Source organism: Atractosteus spatula, chromosome 11 (genome assembly GCF_055471065.1).
Source record: "Atractosteus spatula isolate fAtrSpa1 chromosome 11, fAtrSpa1.hap1, whole genome shotgun sequence".
In the NCBI taxonomy this organism is placed as follows: domain Eukaryota; kingdom Metazoa; phylum Chordata; class Actinopteri; order Semionotiformes; family Lepisosteidae; genus Atractosteus; species Atractosteus spatula.
The window spans coordinates 23807568-23834714 of record NC_142716.1 but is presented as its reverse complement, the minus strand read 5'-3'; the positions used below and the strand labels follow the sequence as shown (position 1 = coordinate 23834714).

At 40.2% G+C, this 27147-nt stretch overlaps 1 protein-coding gene across 1 annotated transcript in view; it reads right to left on the bottom strand.

Moving 5' to 3' along the window:
• The window catches only part of LOC148823716 (cytochrome P450 4B1-like), a 36614-nt gene extending 15855 nt beyond the window's left edge, over window positions 1–20759 (bottom strand). Inside the window, exons 1-9 of the mRNA XM_088927736.1 lie at window positions 20493–20759; window positions 15953–16097; window positions 15422–15466; window positions 14978–15105; window positions 13811–13935; window positions 9578–9732; window positions 7439–7545; window positions 4790–4980; window positions 3490–3623 (exon numbers count right to left, since the gene is read on the bottom strand). Coding sequence (XP_088783862.1) covers window positions 3490–3623; window positions 4790–4980; window positions 7439–7545; window positions 9578–9732; window positions 13811–13935; window positions 14978–15105; window positions 15422–15466; window positions 15953–16097; window positions 20493–20693 — 1231 coding nt within the window. The 5' untranslated portion in view covers window positions 20694–20759. The remainder of the gene's footprint in view (window positions 1–3489; window positions 3624–4789; window positions 4981–7438; window positions 7546–9577; window positions 9733–13810; window positions 13936–14977; window positions 15106–15421; window positions 15467–15952; window positions 16098–20492) is intronic.
• Window positions 20760–27147: the final 6388 nt, after the last annotated feature.

Genomic DNA, 27147 nt, shown 5'->3' with positions numbered 1-27147 from the left:
TCAAAATATTTTGCTAACAATGTTAACTGTTTATGAATAATAAAATGTATTAACTAAGGAGTAGGATGGCACAGTTGTTAGTATGTTTTTTGTTTTGTTTCTTTTTCATAAATACAACAGTAGTACCTGATGTCTCAGTGGCTTTCAAAATTAAATTATTTCTCCCTAAACATTTTAAGCATCGAAGTCTTTAACTAACGCGATACCGGAGTCAACAAGCATACTTTTAGAATTTGATTAAAAGGGAATATAATATGGAATCGCGTATCTCCAGAATTTAAAGACCAGACAATCGCAAACTCGTTTTCAATAAAATTATTTTATTCATTCAGCAGTTTGTGAGAGGGACATCCAGCAGGGAGAGACACACACACCGGTTTTCATTGACAACATTGTTTTTTTTTCAATTCCTCTTGTCTAACAGGAATGTTTTGTTTGTGGACAGACTGTTAGACAAGAGGAAATTTGTCTAACAAATTAAAAAACTCCATCCCGGCCTCTCAGTTCACCACCGCGCAGGACTCTGTTGATGCTGTCCCCGCCGGCTATCTCCCCCCAGGAAGCACAGCGGAATTCACAGATGCCAGTGGGACGAATAATTCTCCCAGATGTCCAACTGCTACCCATCACCCAGGAGATGGAGGGGGGGTTGTACTTGCAGTGCATCGGCATAGACGGGAAAGCAAGAGCCGACCGCTACGCCGCCCTCGTGTTTCGAAATCTTGTGACTTTTGAAATTTACTGGGGGTGGACCACGTCTGTAAATTTCGATGGGTCCAGAGGCAAAAGTGCCTTGCCTTGCAATCTCCGGGAAACCATTAGTACGATGGTGAATCGGAGATTCTCAACCCTTGCTGCGTACGACTGGAAAAGAATTCGTGATCAGATCAACGAAATGCTTCGTAGGAGGAGGCGGTCTTTTCCTCTTGTCTAACAGTCTGTCCACAAACAAAACATTCCTGTTAGACAAGAGGAATTGAAAAAAAAAACAATGTTGTCAATGAAAACCGGTGTGTGTGTCTCTCCCTGCTGGATGTCCCTCTCACAAACTGCTGAATGAATAAAATAATTTTATTGAAAACGAGTTTGCGATTGTCTGGTCTTTAAATTCTGGAGATACGCGATTCCATATTATATTCCCTTTTAATCAAATTCTAAAAGTATGCTTGTTGACTCCGGTATCGCGTTAGTTAAAGACTTCGATGCTTAAAATGTTTAGGGAGAAATGGAATACTGGTGTGTATGTTTTCTTTAAAGAGACCAGCCATATACTGTATGTTTAAGTTCCAAAATTAATATCGTTTATGGGCTTCACACGCGTTGCAGTATGCTCAGGCACTAAGTAAAAGGAGATGCTTCGTATTGCTTGACTAATTTTAAAAACTTTTAAAAAAGTTATAAATGCAGGCGCTGCTCTGGTGCGTCGGCTCCTACACAGTGCCTGTCTGCTGTAAGCGTTACAATATACATACCCAACACTGCTTGTACCCATCTGTCATGCAAATAAAACACCTTGAATTGAATTGAATTGAGGGGAGAAGGGGGGGATACTAAAGCCAATACTGGCTCAATGGGCTTTGACGTGCTAATGCGTTGGTTTAACAGTCCGGGTGTGGCAGGCTTCCAATGTCAACTCGACTCGATTGGAAGACAATGAACGTATTTTAGCCCTAAATGAATTAATAGCAAACATGGTTTACATAAAATACATTTTTCCAAGAAAGTTTATAATAATACGATCTATAGTTGAAATCTGAGCCTACTTTAAAAATAAAGGAAAAGCATTTTCAGAGAGCAATCACGCTGTGTTTATGTAGAAAAAGCGATTAGGTTTATGAGCAATCTAATTACCTAATCGCTTAAAACGCTATATAAAATAAAGTTTATTTAGAGATGAATGATCAGTGTGGTAGTTTAAATAATGTGAGTCAGGAAACTAACACAGCGCCACCGGATTTAATAACGCAATAAAAACGCTATAAAATAATGTGACACAGTACAGCACAGTACAATAATACTGACCATGACTTTAGAAGCATAAATTACCTTACACTCAATTTAAACACAAGCTGTCTTTCTGTATGAACCTCTAAGCTGGTTCATACAGAAAATGTAGAAATGCATTAGCCTGATTATGATTAAAAACACATAATTAAACACGCGTTTGCGATTTAAATCAGAACACGATTTAAATCAATATAAATGTTTATATTGTAACGCATACTGTCCAGCCTCCATTTCTCTATAAAAATTTACTGTTGCACACACACACACAATAGAAGCAGGAACCGCTGTCAGAAGGGAAGATATGTTCAAAATATCGCAAATATCGATCATGTTGCGATATTTTGAAATATAAAAGTCAACTGATTGTCCATAATATCGCTTACCTATTTTTTCGAAGAAATGTTTGTTAAAATAAAAGTCCAGCACCAGCTGGATTCGAACACACAACCTACCAGTTGGCAGTGACGCACCTAGACCAGTAGGCTACAAGAGAGCTCGCATGATCAGGCAGGCGAAACAGCCCTACACAGCCCTGCCGCAGTACACGGATATAATCATACCGTTATTAAATTCTTGAGATACGCGATTCCATATTATATTCCCTTTTAATCAAATTCTAAAAGTATGCTTGTTGACTCCGGTATCACGTTAGTTAAAGACTTCGAAGCTTACAATGTTTAGGGAGAAATGGAATACCGGTGTGTATTTTTTTCTTTAAAGTACCAAGACCAGCTATATACTGTATGTTTACGTTCCAAAATTAATATCGTTTATGGCCTTCACACGCGTTACAGTATGCTCCTATTCTTTTTATGCTCAGCTACTAAGATTTCCCTTCAGTGGTAAAATTCAATATCTACAACGGGCACAGTAAAGACGTTTACAGTAAGTCTTTCTACGACAGACCAACGGACCACGAGTGCCCCTGTCGGTCAACCAATCACGCACCGCGGTATCCCGTGTCATCATAGCTGCGGTATCTGTACCGCGCACTTTGAATGGCTGCATCTGTACAATTGAATTGAAATTGTAAATCTGAAACAAAAACGTTTCACATGCATTCTACATGGTGATATTTATCCCTGGATACATTGGAGCCCCGAGTTCTATGGAACACATTTTCAAGGGTATTTAACTAATCCCACTTGGATTACTGAACTACTAGCATCGCAGAAAGCAAAACAAGTTATTTGTAATGTTTATTATTTTCTTAACTACTTTGCACTCATGGAGGAATTGCTACAAGTCAACCCATATTCATACTTACATCATTCACATCAGTATTCTATATTTTGTAGTCTCCATTTACTGATGACTCAGTAATAGATCAAAGAGAGATCTTGTTAATATTTCATTTGTTAGTTTGAGAGTCTGCTGAATCAATTTTTATTGTTATTTAATATGTAATTTATCTTGTTTTGAAAAAAATATTTTAGCTTACTTTAATTTACACACAAATAAATAATGGAAATAAAGCTAAACCTTCGGGAACTGTTCGTCCATCAAAGAATGTCATTGGTTTGGTGAGTTTCCGGGATATCTCTGGCACAGGGGGGTAGAGGCGGAGTGACTCCTTTATACACATTGTTGTGTATGGTATTTTGCTGAGATCATCCCTATAATAAAATAAAACATAAACTATAATATTAAAGTCACAAGGTGCACACACAAAGAAAATTATTGTAAAACATATTTTAGTTCTTGAGAGTTGTGAAAAACACTCAAAGCTTATAATGTAAAATTCAAGAATATTCAGAAAATACAGACAACCTGCAATGATTGATGCGATTCTGAAAAAGGTACAGAGATCAACCATGCAAGCAAAAAATTGAATTTCACCAACACCATAGGGTTAAAACACCTATTCTTCTGAACAGTGCCATTGCATCTTTAATGGCCACTTATATAGAACTTTGGTTTAACATTTCATCCTAAGAACAGTACACTCTATAGTACATTGTCCCCTTTCACCAAAACAGGGCATTGCTTAAGAAATTTTGGTCCAGGGGCAAGAGTGCCTCTTAGTTACAGCAGTGGTGTGACTTTTTCTTAAAACATTTCCCAGTTTAGAACTGACCAGGCTTAGCATTGCTTAGCCTCGGACATGATTAGGCTACAAAATAGTATTGCTTCTGTGATATAAAAGCTTTGCCAACCACATTCTCAGACCATTATTAATGTTTCATTTACTAAGATGGGAAAATACTGCAGAGTGATTAAAGGCACTGAACCTGTATGTCTATCATTCACACAAACTGCATGCCCTTCTTTTTGTTAATCTCAGAAGGTAATCAGTTCAAAAAGGTCTAATATTTCGTACAAGCATATTCTTAAAAGCTCTTTAATTTCTTAAGTGTTTCAGTATTGTTTGCTTTCATGTAATTCTGTAAAATGTGTTATTATTGGCAATGGCAAATCATTAGCAGTAAAAGATAATATTTTTCCCAAATATTAAAAAATCAATACTGCCTTGGATACTGGTAAGAAGCAGTAAAATTGGCTGAAGCATGGAATATTTTGTGGAAAAAAGAAGTTCAATCACATTACGTAAAATTTTGTCTTCATTCTAAGAGAAACAGGTAGGTTTGCTAAGAGTTAAAGAGACTGAAAGCTTTGGCATCCTATTGGCTAAGTGTTATCAGAGTTGGGTGTCTGAGTTGGATATCCCAGGCTACCACCTGTAGTAACCCTAGGGATTTCCTTGCCATCTGCAAGCACATGTTGGGAATTCATCTGCAATAATAGGATACCATAATAAATGAATTGGTTAAGGCTGACAAACCAGTCCATGGTGTCTTTCCCTTCTAAAGCCATGAGAACTTCCTCTCTGCATTTTTTCTGGTGTTCTGGATTTGATGCCAGGCTGTACAGGATCCAGGAAATCCCACTAGCAGTAGTGTCATGTCCCTCAAACATAAAAGTGTCTACCTCTGCCCGAATGTCTTCATCAGAAAGGCCATTATTTTCTTCATCCTGCAGTTTAACACAATTATGTAGAGATTTAATTAGAATTATATTTATCTTTGATGGAAATACTAATGTATGTATTTATATAATGTAATGATGGAAATAACTAAGAAATTGTATTACTTTACGATATTCAGGAGGAAGTCTAATCTTGCACTTCTTCTCTACAATATATAAATACTCTCTGGCAGCCTGCAACATTTTTTTTAGCACTCAGCACTTTAGTCTTATTGTAGGTAGATGTCTGTCGCACTCTGCATTGCTATGACCTTACCTTTGTCTTGTTAACCAGGAATGGAATCACTTTCTTCCTCTTTTTGAACAAGCAGCTCTTCATCTTCAAATTCTCCATGCAAAACTTTCAATTTCAATTCTCCTGATCATGTCAGCCCTCCCCGAATCTCCACACAATGGCACCCAACTTCATCTCTCTTTCCCCACCTTCTCTCTCCACCTAATCTTGCTCACTCTGTTCTTTTCCTACATCACCCACCCTTTTGTCAATAGTGTTGATCCACTCTACTGCACGTATGCCCCAGCCTTCAATTTTTAGTCTCTCTCCTTTCCTCAGTCCTCCTGTCCCAGTAGGTTGCTGATGCTCACTTCCCCTAAGGGTATGAGTGCATAGTATCAGTGTGCACTGGTTGTGGGCCTCCTCGTTAACAGTCCTTGCCATCCCTGGTGCCTTCTCCCATGATGCGGCTCAGGTTCCTTTAATATGGGTTCTCCTATCACTTTACTCCCCTCTATGGGTATTCAATTGGTGCGGTGTTAACTGACACACTAATGAATGTGTTCTGCTTCCCATCAGGAGTTCCAATCTCAAGTACTATTACCTGAGTATTCTGACTTGCGTTCCATCACCTGAATCATGCATTCTTCTCTTTTAATTCATTCTCCCATCTGCATTCCTCCAAAACATTACATCTGTGAGTCTGCTCAAACAAAGAAAGCTCAAGCCTGTTTCCTTCATGTTTCTTCTTCATTAACTCCATGCTACAGTTTATATTCTCTGATCTTTTCCTGCAAAAGTTTGCAGCTGAACCCACTAACTTAATGTTAAAAGAAATCTGTATCAGAATTTTGGGGATTGTTTCGGGGGTTTTAATAGCACTGATCTTTGGCCAGCGCTACTGTTTCCTCATTGAGATGAGTTTTAAAGTATTAAATAGGTTATTCCTTTTAATTCATCCTTTATACTCATTTTGTTATTGTAATTTGTCCAGAGCAAAGTTGGATGAACTAGTTGTACGGCATTTACCATTATGTATAATGTAATTTAGTAAACTGATTATTTTGGATATTGATGAAAACCTTGAATCTTTTATCTCATGCTGTTTATTACCCATCCATCCATTTTCTAATGGCTTCAGCCAGTTCAGGGCTGCAGGGTAGCCGGAGCCTATCCCAGCAAGCAATGGATAAAAGATGGTTTATGCCATGGATGGGATGCCAGTCCATTACAGGGCACACACAGACTCACACTCATACTAGGACCAGTTTTCTCCAAAACCAATTAACCTACCACTTACTGTCAGGGCTGGATTTTGGTTTTCGTAGGCCCTAGGCACTTTCACTCAGAAATGTGCAAAAAGAGGGGTAAACGTCAATTGAATTATGTCGATTGACATGATGCACTTTAAATTATTCTAATGCTAAACCGTGTGATTGATGGAGCGAGTCGAGCAATCATCACGTCGATACTTCTAGTTTCTAGAACAGCCGCTAAATAGCGTAAGATTATTGATTTGGATGCCTAGAATCGATCGTAAACATGTTGTTTCAGCTCATTTTTCGTTAGTCACTAGTGTTTCCCTCCTTCGTATGCCCTAAATCTTTCATAGCCTACAGTGCCTACAGTGCCTAATGGGAAATCCGGCACTGGTTATTGGACCTCCTTTGGACTGTGGGAGGAAACCAGAGTACCCAGAGTAAACCCACACAAACACCAGGAGAACATAAAACTCAACACAGATTGCAACCCATGTCTGGAATTGAACCTAGGACACTAGTGCTGAAATCAACGATGTTAATCACTGTGCCAACTGTGCTGCCCCTGTAGAAGTTGCCATATCCAATGCCACACTCAAAATGTGCTGTGGTGATGCATCAGGATACATCAGTAGAAATGTTAGTCTTTCTAGTACTAGAGGATGTCATCTTTTTGGCTCAGAAGACTATACTAAGTGGACTGAGATTAGGAACTGGCAGAGAGGTGGACTGAGATTTGAAACTTAAAGAGAGGTATTTCAGAATTGCTTTGGAGTATAGAATTATTATAGACTAAAATAATGTATACTGCGGATTGGTATGGTTTATGTTTGATTATTGTTTTGTACTGGATTTCCTATCAACATTTTCATATATCTGTTCAACTGCTTTACTGAACAACTGTATGTACTACAGGCTTTTTTTAACTTATATTTTATATCATTTACAGAATCACTGGATAGTAGTAACTTACTCTTGCACAAAGTAGGATATCAAGAAAGTCTAAGTTTCTCTTCTTCTGAATCTTGTCAAGTTCTTTTTCATCCTTTAGGGCTTCCTTCCTTTGCTTTATCACTTCATCTGTAAAGAGAACAGATGTCATTGTGGAAAACAAAACACAAAGAAGCTACATGTTCTTAGTTCTTGAGTTAGTGGGAACATTGCTAAGCACTGACTTTATCCATTATGGTAGTGAAGAACCACCTTTTCTTAGACAGCCATAAAGCTTGCCATTAAAAAATAGTAATAATACCTTACACTTATATAGCCCTTTTCTGGACACTCCACTCCAAGTGCTTTTCAAGTATTGAAATGTGCGGCACCCACCTGGATGATGTGATGGCAGCCATAGTGTGCCAGTACACTCACCACACATCAGCTTTCAGTGGGCAGGAGAAGAGAGCAATGACACCAGTTCATAGATGTGGATAATTAGGAAGCCATTAGTGTTTAAGGTCAATGGGAAATTTAGCCAGGACACTGGGATAATACCCCTATTCTTTTCAAGAAACGCCATGGGACTTTTAATGACCACAGAGTCAGGACCTCGGTTTAATGTCTCATCTAAAGAATGGTGCCTTATTACAGTATAGTGTTCCCATCACTACACTGGGGCATTAAGACCCACACAGACCGCAGGGTGAGTGCCCCCTACTGGCCCCACTAACACCACTTCCAGCACTAATCTTTTTCTCAGGAGGTGACCCATCCAGGTGACCAGGCTCACACCTTCAGTGGGTTGTCAGTTGTGAGTTGCAGGGTGATATGGCTGCTGGCCATATAATAAAAGAAAAAAATAGATTCTACAGTTAACTTTAAACAGATTAAATGTACTCATATGAGAAAGGAAGAGATAATATTTTAAATTGCCGCACAACAATATAACTGTGAACTCTTAAATTGTGAACTTCAGGTACAGATTTAAACTAACAAACACAAACACAAGATCGTTATTACAATACTGACAGTCATGAGATTTTCACAACTCCAATATAACCCTCAGTGCCAAAGTAAAAACACCTTACTTGGTTGCAATACAAGATGAATTAGTTTAACAGGGATGCTTTGTTGGCTGAAGTGGCATCTGTCAGTCAGCTTTGCAAAGGATTTTCAAAATAAAATGAAAGGGCCTGAGCCTCTGTGCACCTCAGATGTCATAAATCCTGTACTCTCCTGTGACGTCATGTGGTGACCAATCATGTTAGCCATTTTTGTAGACCTTTACATAAGCTTATCTCCAATAACACACAGGTTGATTCAATGTTTTTTGTCCTCCAATTCAATCACATGGTACTTAAGCACCACAATAAAGTGCTGTACATCAGAAAGCCAAAGCAGGTTCACCCCCAGTGGATCATCGTAGGAAAGAACAACACTGATATCTGTGGCCTGCAAAGTAAAAAGCTGCTTGTGAACATTTTTTTTCATTTTGCTTTAGGAGATGAGAGACCCAGTTCCATTTCAAATGCATTGTGAATCAGGGGCTTGCATAACAAAATAGGTCTAGAAACCACCATACACCAAACTTAAACTAATTTAAAGAACATAAGAGTAGCTATTGATGTATGGGAGTCTCAGCTACATGTGAATGTCTATATTAGCTGAGTGCCACTGGAAGGTCTCCATCATTTATTACATCTATGACTAATATTGTGTATTACTTAACTTAAACTTAACTGAACATTATAACTGAAGTAATAAGTGATGCATCTTATTCTAAAGAACACAGAATTGCACATAGAATTCTGCATTCTTTAACACAGAATTGCTTGTGACTTATAAAAAAAATTCCAAATGCATAAAAGACATGTAAAAACCACCCGTGTTAATGTTGTTCCATTCATTATAACGAAGAAAAGATATCCTAGTTTTAAGGCATTAGGTGCTCACATTTTAGTTCTTAACAGCGTTAAGCATTCCTCTCACATGAGGAAATAAATCCACTTTATATTAACTTCTCAAAACTTGTAATACTCCAGGATGGTTACTGATGATGAAATGCAAGCATGATTGTGTGAATTTTACATCTGTATCTTCTCCTCTTACATCCCTTTCAAAATAATTACTCCAATTCCGATTAAAACATTAGATAGAATAATTAGTTATAACAAACCTGTATGTTGGTGTGCTATCTTGCACGCTTTCCGAAACCTGTAGCCAAGATTGCTGATGTAAAAAAGAATTTCACTGTGATAAGGGAAGAACCAGAATCGGAGGTTTATTATGTTGCAAATCTCATAGACTGCCTTAATATACGTGTTTGTACCACTGAAAGAAAAGAGGACAGAAAAAGTATCGTTAATTTACTATGCAAATACAATCACCTAAGCTTGGGATCTAACGGATGTACAACTACAGATCTAGTCATTCAAAATGAGCAAGGTACGCTGCGCTAAAATGTGGTGGAGTTGGCGCAATATACCGCATCCTACCGCATGATTTTTTAAATAGGATAATAGTATCTGGAAGCACCTTGTAAAACCTCCAGGTGGAGCTAATAAAGCTTAATGTCTCATGTACAGCATTTGAGCTGTCGCCAGAAAACACCCGGTTTCGAATCCCGGTCACTGCTGAGAGACAATCTTTTTCCAATTAAGAATTTAAGTTGTAAACTCTTTAGACTTTTAATAATGTTAAACTGTGTATTACACCATGTTAATCATTAAACATTAGAAAGACTGTATATTTGATAAAAGCAAGATTGCTCAGTTGGACAAAAGTACACAACCTTCCATTATGCATAAATATTGTATGCATCAGAGTCTTTAACTTGGTAACTTACAGTAGGTTTTAAAAAAGAAGTAGGTTTTGGTTTTAATGTGCTTGTTCTAACATTATTAAACTTATATTCTGTACTTCTTAAAAAGTTATAAAGTTTTATCCTTTTCTAAGAATACATAGTAAGAACAGCACTTGCTGTTATTGTAAAAAGATCAATGTTGTAGTGATTTAACATTTAAAACTTGATAGTTATATTAATATGCAATTATGTAACTAAGCAGTAACTAGTTACTTGTGTAACTAAGCAGCTAAATTCTCACAACTTGATGGTTTGGAAATATTTTTATTCATTCATTTCTTTTTTTAAAAAAAATTGTCCTTGTAGTGGTAATGAGTACTGTAATGTAGCGAGCTGCACCCAGGCGGTTCAAAGTTCGATCAGAGCAATACTTTCGGTTTGTTTCTCATATAGCCGAATGCATAAAAACAGGCCACTATTATAGCTTATTGTGAACATCATGTGTCTCTTTCAGGTTTACATCCAAATTGAGAAACTCTATGTTTTGTCTTAATCCAAATGTCAGCAGCCAGTAATCAGCCAACAATTTAACTTGGAATTAAAAAAAAAAGTTTAAACTGTACTATATAGTACGGTATAGTACTGGAATTGAACCTGGTCAGTCAGAGTTATTCAACAGGGAACCAGCTGGATGAATAATTATACGTGATGGTTTTGTGTTTAAGGATTTCTTCACGGAAATCTTTAAATTAAACGAGGGAGAGTGAAAGGATTATTTTTTACAATTGGCAGTAAACAAGGAACAGTTTATCAACACGATGGGCAAACAATTTTTTTATTTTTAAAAAATAAAAAATAAATGAAAATGATGTGTTCCTAACTCAAACAATGCATGACTTTAAAAGCTGTAAAAAACTGGATAGTTAAAAACCACTTTTTATGCGCGACAAACATTTTAGATGTTTTTTTTTAAATATGGCGCCTTTTAAAAAAAAAGATAAATCATAGAGTAGATAGGATACAACGAAGCTACAGCTCATGGATTGTGTTGCCATGCATCAGTGATAGTCACACTATTTTGATTGAAAACTACAATCTAACAAGGTTAAAAATACCCCACTGACGTGTTTACCCATCAAATAATTTATTTTTTAACATGGAACAATTAAAGGTTTATTCCATGCTGAAAGGAAAAGAGACACAATGTTTCGGCTGTGGAGCCTTCAGGTGTGAGGGAAAGAGGAAAACTGGCAGTTAATGAAGCATGGGAGAACAAAAGACAGGGTAGTTGAGAGGAGGCAGGGGTTAGGGGAGAAGGGGTATCAAGAGTCTGGGAGAACTGGAGAGAGGTGTGAAGTCAAAACCTGCAAATGAATAGAAAGGATTGGAAGGAGACGAGTCTGTTGTTAAGGGAACGGGGAAGCTGTGATCCTAGTTTCAGGATAATTTTGGTTTCGGATGTCTTTCTGTAATAGTTCTGAAACCCCTTTGTGAGGATGCAGACAGAGAGATCAGTGTGATCATGGCCATTAGAGCCGATATTGGAAACTATGGGTCTTTGACATTCCCTGTAAAGGTTTCCCAGTCTCTTTTCTGTCTCACCTCCCTGCACCTCTTGCAGAAAATGCTCAGCTATTTACATTGGTACCCCATGCTCCCCACATACTCTAAACTACCCTTTCCTCATTAATTGCTGGTTTTTCTCTTTCCCTCACACCTGAAGAAGGCTTCACAGCCAAAATACTCTCTCTTCTCTTTTCCTTTCAGCACTGAATGAACCTTTACCTGTTCCTTTGCAGCCTGCGCATGCTGACACAGCTACCTACTTGATAGTTTAACATGCTACAAGTTTTGATACAAATTACAGCAAGTTCAGCATCAACAGAAAGAGAGACACATCCCTCACTGACATTATCATGAGGTTGCAGGCACCTAAGAAGTTGTAGAAGTCACTATTGCTATGGAACTTGAGAGAGCACTAGGAGGTAGAGTAGGTGCCATCTCTTTACAGATCAACATAGACTCCTGGCATTTTAGAGGTGTGACTCCTTATAATTTATTACTCCCTTCAGCTCCATTAAAATAGGGCAATGATTTACCTATGCTTTCTTCATGTATGTACATGGGTTTGATGGGTGAACATGTTTTTCTTAATCAGATCAAAAGGTACAGTGCTCACACCTGAAGAAGGCTCCGCTGCCAAAACATTGTGTTTTCGTTCCCTTTTCAGCATGGAATAAACTTGTTACTTGTTCCTCTGCAGCCTATGCATGCTGATGCAGCTAACCACCTGAACTAAAATGTAGTCGTTTGTTAGAAAAGAAAACTCCATCCTTGTTTCTATTGACCAAAGAATGGTACTAAAAGTTTGTGGTTTAATAAAATATTTTTGCAACGTTTATATAAGGTTTTCATATACAGGTATACTGATGGAAAAAAGAAATGCAACACCTCCTCCTCCACACTCTGGGCCTCCCATCTGCATGGAACAGGCTGAAGAGTGACTCATCCATGAAGAGGACCTGATGCCACTGCTGACAAGTCCATCACAGCCTCTGTCTGGCCCAAGCCAGTTGGTGTGATGTCTAGGAGGTGTGAGCAGAGGGCCTCTGACAGGTCGCCTTGCTCTAAGTCCAGCAGCGTGGAGCCTCACTGTCCCATCACTGATGCGAGCATTGTGTCTGTCGGCAGTTTCAGCAGCAGTACAGGTGGCAGATCTGAAACGATCTTCCAGATGGACCAGTCTGATGTGTCGGTCCTGCTCTGGTGTGGTCACTCGAGGGCAACCGGATCTTGTACAATCATCTGTCCTGCCGGTTTGCTGAAACCTTCTCTGCAGTTGGGAGACAGTGGAGTGGCTTACTCCACAGTGTCTGGCAATGCTGGCACATGACATGCCTGCCAATGGCCCTCTCCCTTGCTTCTGGTGACATTCGAGGCATTATGGAATGCACAGAAAACACACTAAGTGTGGCTTTTTTCTTGCAGTGTCCTAAGCTTTGAACTAAGGCCTTTTTAAAAATCAGATCACTTTTTTGACCTTATACAATTTTTGTAATATACAATGTATTAGGAATTTGTCTTTTCGCATACCCCAACTTGCTCTCCATGAGACACACAGACGGGGAGAGAAGCTTGGGGTCAGAGCACAGGGTCAACCATTTATACAGGCACCCCTGGAGCAGTTGGGTTAAGGACTTGCTCAGGGGCCAAACAGAGAAGGATTCCTTTGCCGGCCACGGGATACGAACCGGCTCAGCCACAGGCGCAGAGCCACAGAGCCACTGTCACCTGTGATAAAGGTGACCTGAGAAGGCATTGTTCCACCTGGACCTTGTTGGGTAAAAGTGCACACCTTTTGTGTGATTGGCAAATTGCAATGCCTCACTGCACAAGCTGTATTGCTGGCCACAGGGCTTAAAATAAATTGACAACCTTTTGTGAAAGTACATAAGCTATAACTATAGTATTCTCCTTCCAGAAAATGTTGCGTTTCTTTTTTACATCAGTAATTTTGACTCATAATTGTGTCCCTTGAAAATGCAGAGAAATAATTAAATAAATGTGTAAATAAATTTATACCTCTACATGTTTTACAATACTGACCTCTCAGTCTGACAGTTGCTAGTGCAGCTGAATGCACTCTTCATAATACTGTCAAGCGTCATTAGGCTAGCATGCTGAAACACTTCAAAAGACTCCTCTTTTCCAGCATACAATTCCCATTTTTCCTGTATAAGATAAAAACTTAAACTAGCTGGTGCATTTCTAAATATATACTGCATGCAAAATAACCTTTTCATTTTATTTTAAAAGGTTTAATGTCTTAAAAGAGTTGCATACTGTGTGTGTTGAATTGTATAAGTGAAATAACCAAATTAATCGAATTAACCGAAGTAATAAACAATCTAGCTACTCTGATTTAACTAATTTAATCTTAGCAAATACAGAAGTTAAAACAGGTTGAGTCTAAAGACTGCTTGGGGACTTGCTTCAAATGAATGCAATGTTGGTACACCAGTAGTTTATACTGAAGAATGAAGAGATAAGAGAGATGCCCAGGAAGTGGGATAATAATATAATTTTCATGTTTTTGTATGTTTTTTGCAAATTATGCAGTTTAGTGGCTTGATGTAGGTTTTGTGTTCAAATGTTTTCAAAGATGCTGCCTGTCCTTGGTCAACAAGATAAGGGCATGTATTTGGTAAGCTGGCTATATGCCCAGAACATGAAAAGAACTAACTGTTGTCCAGTCTGCAACTTAGATATAATTAAATGGCAGGTGTTGCTGTTTTATCATTTGTTTAGAATATGTCATAGTAACTCTTTGTGTTTTAAGGTATAAAGGACCATCTTCAGCTACTTATTTTTTAAGTCTGGTGGTCGCAAGCCAGACTTCCATATGCATATGAATAAAGGGACTTCTGCTTCACAGACACCTGAACTTTGTCATTTGTTTGACACTACAATATCATTCAATCTAGCACATTTTTTTTTCCAGAACTGTAAATGTTAATGGTAAAACAGAGTTCTAGAAACAACATACAACATGGTGCAGGACATTTAAATAACACATTTTGAAAGTTTAATACAATTTGAAATGTTCAGATTCCACCTCTGATATTTTAACAGGAGGTCAAATCATTTTAGTACAGTCAATACAGTTTCTTAATGTGTTGTACTAGGAATTTATTTCTAATGTCCTGAAAAAATCATAAACGTTTGTTTTCAAGTATGAAAATAAATGTTTTAGAGCTAAAAATATGTTCATACCAGCATGATTTTTGTAGAATCAGATACCAGTTTTACATATTGCTTTAAGACATCATAATGGAATCCAGGTGTCAAAAGTCTTCTGTGCCTAAACCATTTCTGTTTGTCTGTCACAAGCAAACCTTCCCCTAGAAAGCAAGAACATGACCAGACATGATTAAACACTGTTTATCAGAAGTCATTATCCAGAACTGGCTATGAAATGACTAAATGTGACCTTGGTTACAGAAACGGATGTTTTATATCTTAAAATAGGTTTAAAAAATGAAATAATCATTTGTTTGAGGACATTCCAGACAAACAAAAAATCTTTCTTCTGTTGGTTAGAATAATTTAAATTATTTCATGTGTTTGTGCACTTTTTTATTATTATTTTATGTCAGAAAACGACATGTCAAAGATGGTATTTTAAAAATCCACAGGTAACAATGTATAAAACATTACCTATCCATGGAATTAGGAATCTATATGAAATGTCATCCTTTGGTTCTGAAAAAAATACACACATATAATAATGATCTTTTCAGAATAGGCTATATAAAACAAGTCTGAAAATTGAAAAATTTCAAAGTGATATTCTGCAAGGCAGAGTCAAAGATTCTACATAAAATTATTTTGATAATACTTGGCCTACAATTGTATTCCGAAGCTAGTAATTTGACAACTGTAAAATAAAGTAGATATGCTTATCATATTATTTACAGTTATTCTATGTAGACCTCAGGCATTCTTGAGTGGTTCCATGTTGCTAAGAACAGAGTATATATATAGTACATTAAAGTCTTTATCAAAATAATATTAATATGATTTTTATCTCAACTCTTCATCTTACTTAATCAAGAATTGTACAAATATCTGATATCAAAGTGTGAATACATCTTCATACATACATTTTTTCGACTATTCAAAATATCTGTATCATTTGGCATCTTTAGTAACTTGAGAAAAATTCTGTTACTCAACTGGAGTTCATACCTGTACTTGAAAGGATAGTTTTTGCATATTCAGGGTGGTTTATGTTCAAGAATGGTACAAAAGGTCCAAACCATAATGGAAAAGCATATGGGTACTGGTCTGCCCATTTTGCAGTCTTGTCTAAATCATTCCCATCCTGTGGAAACTTTTGATAGAAAAAGAAAAAAATGGGAAAAGTAGCAAAGAAATAAGATCCAAGTACATTGCCATGCAAGTTTATGCTGACAGTCAATTTTTACAATTTTCACATTTGAAGTTTGCTTTAAAGTTTGAAGTCATACACTTTGAGTAGCAATTAACATTAGTTATATACAGTTCATAACCTGCTCTACAAAAAACAAGCACAAGAACAAGTAAATAGTATGCAAATTTACAAAATATGTGATTGTACTATTTAAACCCATTGCTGTTGCAAACCTTAATTAATATATTGTAGGAGTACAAATTGCCTTAAGTCACACAGTTGAGTGGCTAAATACGTCTCTCTCTAGAAGATCCCTCAGTCAGGTAGTGAATTTCAAGCAAAGATTCCACCCTGAAGATTATGGATAAAGTAATATAAAGGCAAAGATCAGGAAAAGGGTATAAAAACATTTCAAAGGCCCTTAATATCTCTTTAAGCGTGGTGAAGTCAATCATTAACAAGTAGAAGGCACCCACATACTGCCTAGACCAGGAGTGGGCAAACTTTTTTGTCCCAAGGGCCACATAAAATTTTGAAAGTACATTTCACCCCAAACACACTAAAAACTCTCTCCCTGGCGGTTGTTACCAGCCAAGGCCTGAAGTGGGGAGTTTGAGTAAATGATGTAGCCAAGCAGCGCAACTGACTGTGGGACAAAATTATAGATGGGGAGGCCCAAAGAGTTCTCCTGAACCTGTTGCAAGAAAAAGTTAAGAACTATGATGCTATTGTAACAGCTGGTTTGGGGGCACTACTGTCAAGCTGGCACTGCAACATCCCATCATTTTGGTTTTCTAAAAAGGGTGTCTCCTGATGGTTCTTCTTGGACAACCAATAGCTAAAAATTCTCATGCTGAAAGACTCCTGTACCTTACCTTGGGTCGAGAAATCCCTCGACCACCTGGCTGAATCCTCGTGGTTCTCATTACAAGACCTCCACAGTGCCTACTGGCAGATTCAGATTGATACACTTCAGCCTCTGCAACACCCCAGCCACTTTCAAAAGGCAAATGGAGAAGGTACTGGAGTCAGTGGTCCCCAACCGGTGCCTGGTCTGCCAAGATGACTTAATCGTGCATGGCAGTTCTTTTGATAGCACTCTCCAAGTTTCTTCAGTGGTCTGTAAAAGGGCAGGCAGGTCTCAGGTTGCACCCAAAGAAGTGCCACAAGCTGCAGGAAGAGGTGTTGTTCCTGGGGCATCAAGTGAGCAGGATCAGGATCATCACCATGCAGGACAAGGTGATTGCAGTTGGAAGATGGCCAACTCCTATCACCCTTTAACCGCCGAGAAGCTTCCTCAGACTTGGCTCCTATTACCAGTGCTTCATGGCAAGGATGGCCACCATCACCACCCTGCTACATGATCTGACATAGAAAGGCAATCCCTTCATGTGGATAAGAGGCAGAGAGCCTTTGACACCCTCAAAGAGGTGCCCTGCACTGTTCCAGTTCTTACCACATCAGACTCTTAGTTACTATTCTTCTTGGTGACTACCCCCTGACCACAAATTGCTGGACTAGGCTGTCTTACCATGCACCATTTTGGGAGGATGGCCAGGAAGCCAATCCAGAACTCAAGGAGGCTTGACAGTGGGTGTGGGCTGGACAAATATGTGACTACGGACAGGATGACAGAAAGGACCACTAGGCCTCTCGAGGGCTACTCCGCAGCCATTGCTGGTGAGTGTGCTCATGGCAACAGCCATCATGGACATCCTGAATTCTTTTCCCTCTAAGTCCTGGGGCAACTGATACATGTTGTTCGTGATGGACAACTTCACACCATGGGTTATGGCCTACCAGACGTGGAGGCAGAAACTGTGTATTGGGCCTTAATAGGGGGGTTCTTAAAACAGTTCAGGGTGTCTAAAGAACTCCACACTGAACAGGGCAGGAACTTGATGAAGTCCTGGATGTTCCAGGCCATGTGTAAGCGGCTGGGTATCCATAAGTCTATATCCATCCCCTATATCCCCAAGGGAGTGGCCTCCTTAACTGCAACTTGGAAACACACCTGTCCCTGGTAAATGAACAACACCAGAAGGACTGGGACATGCAGCTGCCCCTTGTGGTCCTAGATGTTTTTTCGCAGTGCATTCCACTGGTTGCACTCCTGCCCTCCTAAAGCTCAGTAGAGAGCTCCAGATGCCAAGAGAGGTGATCTTCAGGTGACACCCAGACCAAACCCTATGACAGTTGAGTCCAAATACAGTTCAAGACTCAGGTCTGGAGACAGCCCATGACTACATGGTCAGAGCCGCAAGACAGCAGTTAGGTAAGAAGTCTGGCCAAGGAAGCAGCCTTTCTAGGCCTAAGCAGGAGGTCTGGGTCTACAGATCCCACTGGATCCAAGGAGGCAGTCCCAAGCAGGACAAATTGGTGGCCAGTGCGGGGTTATGGAGCAGATAAGTGAAACCAGATAAAGAATGTGCATTTGCCTGTGGGGCACTCTGGTGGTGCTTCACCAAGACTGGATGGACCCCTCATAGGAAAGAATGGTAACCCACAGACGTTCTGCTCATTTCACCAGCCTAGTCCCTTCTGGGAAAAAAAAAACTCTGGGCCCAGAGGATCCCACACACCTGAGGCATGTACCCTGCTGCTAGCCAGGCACTCAGGTCCACTAGACCAGAGTGACACTGACCCCGGTAAAACAGAAGACAGAAAACAGTCCGTCTCTTGGACTTCAAAGTCTACCACATTCTGCATCAAAGTGGGTCAAAGCAGGATGAACCATATCAACTAGTAACATGGCACCAGGGGGCACAGTGGAATAACACTCAGTCAGTAGCCACAGTGGAGCAGTAGCAACAAGCACGCTGAGGACAGAAGAGGACAGTGGATTCCCCCGTGCAAGAATTCAAGGTAGGCCTAAAATAACAGGACTGAAAAAAAGATTACAAGTAGACTTTAGGAATGGTAAAACTTACTGCAAGAAGGAATTAATAATAATAATTCCTTACACTTATATAGTGCATTTCTGGACACTCCACTCAAAGTGCTTTAGGCCAAGTCAAGGGGGATTGAGTGCAGGCACGAGCAGCTACAACAGGAAAGTCTGGAGTCAAGAGAAGGTCCTTGGGCCAAGGCCTAAAGCCAGGGGGTCCGAGTGAAGGCTGGACCTCAGTAGTGCCACTGACTGCAAGACATTACTCAATGCAAGGCCCATTCGAGGCTTTAAGGACCAAATTCAAGTGGGCAACTCAACTAACGCATTAGTTAGGGGAAGAAGAGCTTGTGCACTAGTCGTGAAGTGTAGATAAGAAGGCCCAAGAAGTTCTCCTGGACCTGTTACAGGAAGTATTTGAGAACTATGACACCATTGTAACAGCCTGTGAGCACTGATTGGAGAGCCATGCTCCAAAGCCAGTGCTGCAAAAGCAACTAGAGTACTGTGTGTGACAGCCTGGAGGGAAACTGAGAATCTCTCCCAACCTGTTATTTCCCATTATGCCTACAAAAGAATGGTTTTACCACAAGTCAAACTGCAGCATTATACGATAGCTTTGTTTTCTATTGTAATTACAGTTGCAAGTGCAAGCTCTCAGTAACCAAACTATATACATAAGAAAAAAACCCAAAACATCATGTTTTGTAAATGGCAGAGCTACTACACAAATAATTCCCGAAAGCTAACATAGGAGCAGTAGTGTATCTGACTTTATAACACTTAAAACTTTTACAACACATAATGTTCCACTTAGTCACAATAGCCACCTAACAGCACAGAAGTGTAATGCAGTAAAATATACAATAATTGTAAAGTTATACTATAATCTTAATCCAAAACTGTGTTACTGAAATATCAATCTCCATGGATGCAGACTGACAAATTGAAAAAAAAAGTTATGTACTGTAACATAACCTAACAACTGTATTGTACAGCCAAGATGGGATGCGTGTCCTTTACTATAAAACTCAATGTTTTCTAACACGTATTCCGTCTCACTGCAAGCACGTTGTCAATAAAATACATTATAACCGAATTTTTCGGCAGATCCTACGGTCTTCTGACATTAATAGGTGCAAACATATAATAATGACCCTGTAGAACTTAACGACAATTGTTGAAAACAAGGAACACAAAGAACACAACAACCACTTTCCAGAAATACTTCTACGATTACAAACGCAGGGATAAACTCGTGTACTGAATAACATCACATTCAGAAGCCAACATTACTCATGTGAGTATAATTAAACCAAATGTCTGTGTGTCTATTTTCCAGTTATTTGTGCACTTACGGCCTGTTAATGTAAAATACTGAAACACCAGATTAATACATTGTCCTTTGCTTGCATAACATTCAAGTAACATTAAATCCGCCCATTCTCATTCAGACTGGAAGTATTTACCTCATGTACGTGCCCGTAAAGCCAATGTGTTGGGGGTCCAGGGAAGCTTTCGAGGATCTTAAGCGCCTGTTTTCTATTATTAAACAGTTTCGATAATTTAAATGTTACCGTTACTAACAAAAATACTGCGATTAAATTATAAAGGCGACGTGGATCAAAAGACATTATCGAAATATTCCTTATTATTTCGAACAGCTCCATCGCTGTTTGCTGCAAATTCTGGGAGAGTGAAGCAGCTTCTCCTGTCGGTAACAAACAGAACAAAGTAACTGTAGGTTGAGCAAAGCAATATAATAACTTGACAACAAAAAAATATTTTTGCACCCTAAAGCAGGGAGGAGTTACGTTATTGAATTACTGAACCGTAGAAAGATTTAAAGTGACAGAGCATTCGATGTGGTCAAACGTCCTAGTAGATTTCTTTTTCATTTACACATATTTTTCTGAAAGAAACAAGTAATAGTTTTATTCCATGCTGAAAAGAGAAGAAAGAAAACACAACGGTTCGGCTGTGGATCCTTCTACGGATGTATAATTCTGAAATTATACTCCATGTTCTCAAAACTATAAACTTAAAAGTCAAAATCCACACCCAACTGTGCAAACAGAAGTCTTTAACAAAATTAAACATTCTATTAAAAATATGTTATTTTCCATCTAAAACAAACTTTGTGTTCAATAGGCACACACAACCCATCAAATTAATAGGCCCTACAGAGTACATACTAAACACTGGTGAGATCAATGAAAAACACCATAATAGCATTAGGTGTTCCAGCATTATCTCTATAATCTCTTCAAATCTTGGACTTGCAACATTGTGATACATTGTGTATTGTGAAAATGGTGTTATGTAGCAAACATGGAAACAGATATTGTTATTTATTTTAATAACAATAAACTTTATTTTATATAGCACCTTTAAAGCTTCTCAAAGTGCTTTACAGAATGACAACAACAATAAAAAAATACACAAGATATGCCCGATGAGAATACACAGTTAGAGGAGACAGTACATGATAGTACTAAATACAGCAGGAGCAGAGGGGTAAGGAACAGAACCAGTTAAGTAAAGGCTCTTCTAAAGAAGAAGGCTTTGAGTCTGGATTTGAAGGAGTTTAGAGAAGGCGACTCTCTGATATCTTTGGGAATAGAGTTCCAGAACTTTGGGGCATAACAGGAGAAGGCCCTGTCACCCATAGAGTGTAGATGGGCTTTCAGTACAGATAGGAGACCAGAAATAGAAGAATGAAGGTTGCAAGGTGGGGAGTAGGGCAATAATAGCCCAGACAGGTACTGAGGTGCCAAGCCATGCAGAGCCATAGGTGAGAATGAGAACTTTGAAGTCGACACGAACCTTGACAGGAAGCCAGTGCAAGGACTCCATTTTATTTTGGGATTTGACCTGACAAATTAAAAAGTAGCACAAGTAGCCTAAGTACTGTACTACACAGTACACAAAATAATTGTATGGCAGTCTATACTGTAAGAATTATACAGTAACAAACAAATAGAAAGTTTATTCTGCTAGTTTATTCTCAGCATCCTGCCTCTGACCTGGGTCAGGCCAGAGGTTTTTGTTAACATCACAGACTATGTTTTCCCTTGCCAGGCATTGTCAAAAATAAGCCCTGGTACAGTATGTTTCAACTGACCTGGTCAATTCCTAGAAATAAGACATTGTTCTGAATGACCTGACTCTGTATCTCGGGTGGAATTGTTTACTAAAACCATGTTGAAAATGGCAGTTTATTGCTCTGCAGTAAATAGTTGTGGTCTATTATCCACCAGTCATCTCTCAATTCTGCCAAAAAAAGGTGGTAGGGGGATTACAGTAGTCTACATTGGTTTTACAGTACTACTGTATTCAAAATATACAGTAAAGCATGAAAACTCCCAAGATCATGTGATACATGTACTGTGACACATTGGCACTGTGTCCCTCTTACTCTACTGTAATGCACAGTATTCCAAAGTACAGTGCTGTAATTACTGGGTATGGTATTGATACTGCAAAGTAGAGAACAGGAGGTTGGAGAATACTGCATTAGTTGTACATTTACAGTACTGTAGATTGGAGAATTACATTACAGTATTCAAATATTCCTGAAGATGGTGGTGACTTACCTGTTTTCATTAATGAATGTCTGAATAATCGAGGCCACAGTGAAGCGGCTAAAATTTGTCTGGACTTCTCATCTTCCCTCATGGTCAAACACAGTTACATTTCACAGACAATTCTTCCTCTTCCTATGCCTCCTGTCATTCTTACCTATCATCTCCCTCTACTTCTTTCAGCCTTCCATTGTTACAAAACACAGAAGTAACTTTAAGTCATGATAGGCTTCTGATTGGAGCCAGCAGCCATGTCACCCTGCAACTTACAATTGGCAACCCACTGAAGCTAAGTAGATGTGAGCCTGGTCAGTACCTGGATGGGAGACCTCCTGGGAAAAACTAAGGTTGCTGCTGGAAGAGGTGTTAGTGAGGCCAGCAGGGGGCACTCACCCTGTGGTCCATGTGGGTCCTAATGCCCCAGTATAGTGACAGGGACACTATACTGTAACCAAGCGCCATCTTTCAGATGAGATGTAAAACCGAGGTCCTGACTCTCTGTGGTTATTAAAAATCCCAGGGTGGTTCTTGAAAAGAGTAGGGGTGTAACCCCGGCATCCTGGCCAAATTTCCCATGCCTCCTAATAATCCTCCTCTCTGAATTGGCTACATTACTTTGTTCTCCTCCCCCCCTCTGTCGGTAGGCGGAGCGAGTATTCTCGGTCGCATTTAATGGCAACGTCAGCTCAAACCACCAAATGGAGACGGGCGTGCCAACAAAGCGGACCCTGCATGATGCGGGATTAACGCTAGGATGAGAGAGAGGAGATTGGAGATTGAACATGTAGGCATCCTCTCAAGAGGCACCAATAAATGTAGGGGTTTTGTACATTTACTGGGACAATTATTAATTGTAGCAGTAAGTCACAAAATGATTCTTTGATGGCTATTAGAAGACCAACCTTGTGGGATAACACACACGGATACTAATACACGACAATACATTTATTAATACATAAAATGTGCATATAAACATAACAGATCTTATAGTGAGGGTTAGCAGAATGCAAAAGGTATATATTCAATCATGAAAAGTTACAAACCAAGAGGGACATACATCCAGTATACCATTCATTTAGACAGTTTCGTAAATGAACTTGGATTACAACTTCTACACTAGATTCTCAAAAGCAAGTACATCACTCATAGGAGTTAAATTGATATCAGCTGGCGTTGAGGTAACAATTGAATTCTCGAGCTGTAATGCAGAAGGTTGAAAACTCATCCAATCTGTGGGGATTCAGATCTCCCACGGACACAAAGGAACAGTGGCAGGCTTGTTGCTGTGTCCAATCAGCGTTCTCTGGCCCGGTGCCAGGCAGTGCTGGTTCAGCGTGAGAGAAGTGGGAGAGATTCCTGCTGTGACGCTGGTAGTGGGCTCTCTGAAGACTGGCTAGTTAGTTCTGGCTTTACTAGCGAGAGTTTGCACACAGAAAGTGACTGCGGGTCCAAGAAGGTCACACTCTTTAGACAGGAAGAAGACCTGTTCGTTCCCAATGTAGCGCTAGCCCTGAATCCTGAGATTCAGCTGTCCACAGTCCCAACCATAGTTCACTTGTTGATCAGATGAGCTTTTGTGGTGGGTTCACGAGGCTTCCTGCTGGGCTAACCTCAGGTCGATCCTTTGGTTACGCGCTGGCGACCTCCGTTCTCGACTCTTAGAACAAAGTAAAGTCCTGGCACTCGGACACACTGGCCATTACGTGGTTGTCCGAGATGAGTCTGAGAATGTCCAGGAGGGGCCCGGAGGAGCCCTGTGCTGCCTGTTTTACCTGCAGGAACTACGGTCATTCATTGGTTGAAAGTTCTGTGGGCATTCGAGACCCACGTGGGGTTACCCTGCCTACCAGTTCCTAATTGGATGATCTAGGTGGAGGATGAGTAACCATGCTCTCTGACATTAGGGTTGTAAACAACCTAGGATGCGACTGTCCCTTGGAATCTCCCAGACAGTAAGGCACCAGAGATGACCATTTATTAGGGTTGCTGGAGAATCTCAGCTTTGGGAGTTGTTCCTTATCAGGACACTCTATCAGATAGAAAAACACCTCAAATGTGAACCAAATGGAATGGCCTCTCTGTATCCAGCACCACTGAGATGAGAGACAGAGGGACTGGCAAGGGAGCAGCAAACTTAATTCCTGTATTTTTAATAAGCCTTGCTGCTACATATCCCTCCTTTTTGATGGTCATGAGGTCCTGAGACGTTGTTGTCTTCAAACCAAAACACAGGGCTAAGTGATGTCTCTTGTATCATTAAACATTAACCTTCAATGTCCACATTATGTCTCGAGAATTCATACAGGAACCAGCATTGGAAACAAACATGAGTAACATCTGCTAGTACAGATGACAAGTCAAACTCACATGAGAAGCTGACCATCACTTAGCTTATTATAATACCTGGAGTATGTATAAACAAGGTAGGAGACATTATCTCAGTCTAGGCTTTACACATCAGGAAGTTCACTGTCAATATCTGATACCTCTGTAGTAGGCAGATATTTGGGAAGAAGTCACTTCCTTTCTTTTGACATGCTACCTTTGACTCATTCATGCTACCTGGACTACATCTTGATGTGAGAGTGCAGCATCCAGAGTACCCTGCCAGTCATGATCCAGCTACTCAGCAGCAGTGTTAGAATAACACCGGTTCCTGTTCCCAGCCCCCTGATAAACCACAACAACTGTGTTTGGTACCTAACAGGGTGGTTTGGAGGTTTGTTCCATTAAAAGCAAACTCAACTACCTGTACCTCTTCAAGGCTTACTGTTTCTTGGATTTTACTACCAAATTCAACAGTGTGGTACCTGAAGGCATCCACGACCTCAGGTTTGGTCTTATATTGTCTGGCTCTAGACAGTACAGTGTTAAGTCACCAAGATGCACTATGGCCTCCTCGGGAACTTGCAGGAAAACTGTTTGATTAGGCAGCTGCATTGTGGTAGCTGTATCATGCCTGTCATAAGTCATAGTGACAGTTAAATGTGGTGTGCTGACCAGCCATTTATGGGGTCCATGGGGTTCATTAACCTCCCTCTGCTCGTAATAGTAGCTTTACACCCTTCATTGGTGGATCATTTAGACACAGCCAATGGATAGCTTTGGTAGCCATACCCATCTCAAGATTTGGAACCGAATTCAATCTTGCATCGCCTTCTGAGCTACGAGCGATGGGGTGGTTAACGTCACTTGCCCCTCTACTGAGAAGAGTGGGATCAAGTGGATTGGGATTTGTGTCATGGCTAGACTGGCTACAGTGGCACTAAGCTCCCTTAACAGGTCTTGCGTCAACATTCTGGCCTGTTGCACACAAGCGTAAACCCACTGTATAACACCGACAATCATGCCCACTGGGTGGGGGATTAGATTTAACCCTGTTGCATAGAAAGTTACCTGTAGGGTTTTCCCTAGGCTTTCCAGTTTTTGCTGCTGTTGATACAGCTTGTCACTACCCTCGGGCATCTCCTTCAGCATCTCTGACACCTGCCTTCTTGGGGTAGTCAGGGTGAGAGTGCCAGTAGCAAACAAACCTACCAAAACTAGCAAACGCACAACAGTGGCGGCAGCAATCATTCCTCCCAAAAGTCTTTTAGGGTGGCTGATCCCCGTCATCTCTTCCTGAGTGACTGTCGCCTTTCTAAGCTGGTGGAGAATGTACATGGTGTCTTTCTCAGTATGCCATGTGGCATCCTGGGCACCAACATCCTGGAAATCTGGGGAGATCTGACGCAGCTGCTGATGCTGCTCCTCCATTTCCAGGACATCTGCTTTTCCGATCTGTTCATGCCTGTGCTCTAGGAACCCCGATGGGGTTGGTGCAGCAGTGGAGCATGCCTGACCCTCGGCTGAGTGGTCATCTGGAGCACCTGAGTGATCTGGGATTGTTACCCCATTCTCACTGTTCAGGTCCACCCTGCACACCTTCTGATTGAGGAATCCCTTTATCGGCATGTTTATAAAAGTTCGCTGGGGGTAGGTGTGGTGCACCTGCTCGCTCCCCCCTTCCCTTGCTAAGGGTTCATATCGCTATCACTCACCAGGCCCATGTCAGTGCAGGCAGGGATTCTGACACCCCCTTTGCCATGTTCTGCACTAACAGGCGGGTGGCTTGACCTGTGGCAGGGAGGCTGTTGGGACCTTGGCGGGGGCAGGACGTCCCTGTATATCTGAGAAACAAGAGAATATTTTTATTTCTTGTCCAGAGGGAACAGAAGGAATCTCCACATGGGCTATTGTGTTCGGTGGGCACTGTGTGAGCACAGTATGCCTCTTGGCCCCCCTTTCCTTCTGTACAAAAGGCTTAGGGGCCTTGACCTGATCCCACAATTTACCTTGCTGGTGATCCACCTGTTTTTTCTACCTGTTTGAGCTTGCCGTATAAACCTGATGACATCAAACACCTTTCAACCTCAGTGTCAATCAGTCCCTCACTGTGTAAGACACCTCCCTTGGCTGTGTGAGCCACTGGCCTAAGACAATTGATAGGTGGCACTTGTGGTGCATTAGATGTTAGTGAATGATTGCTTCATTTAATCTA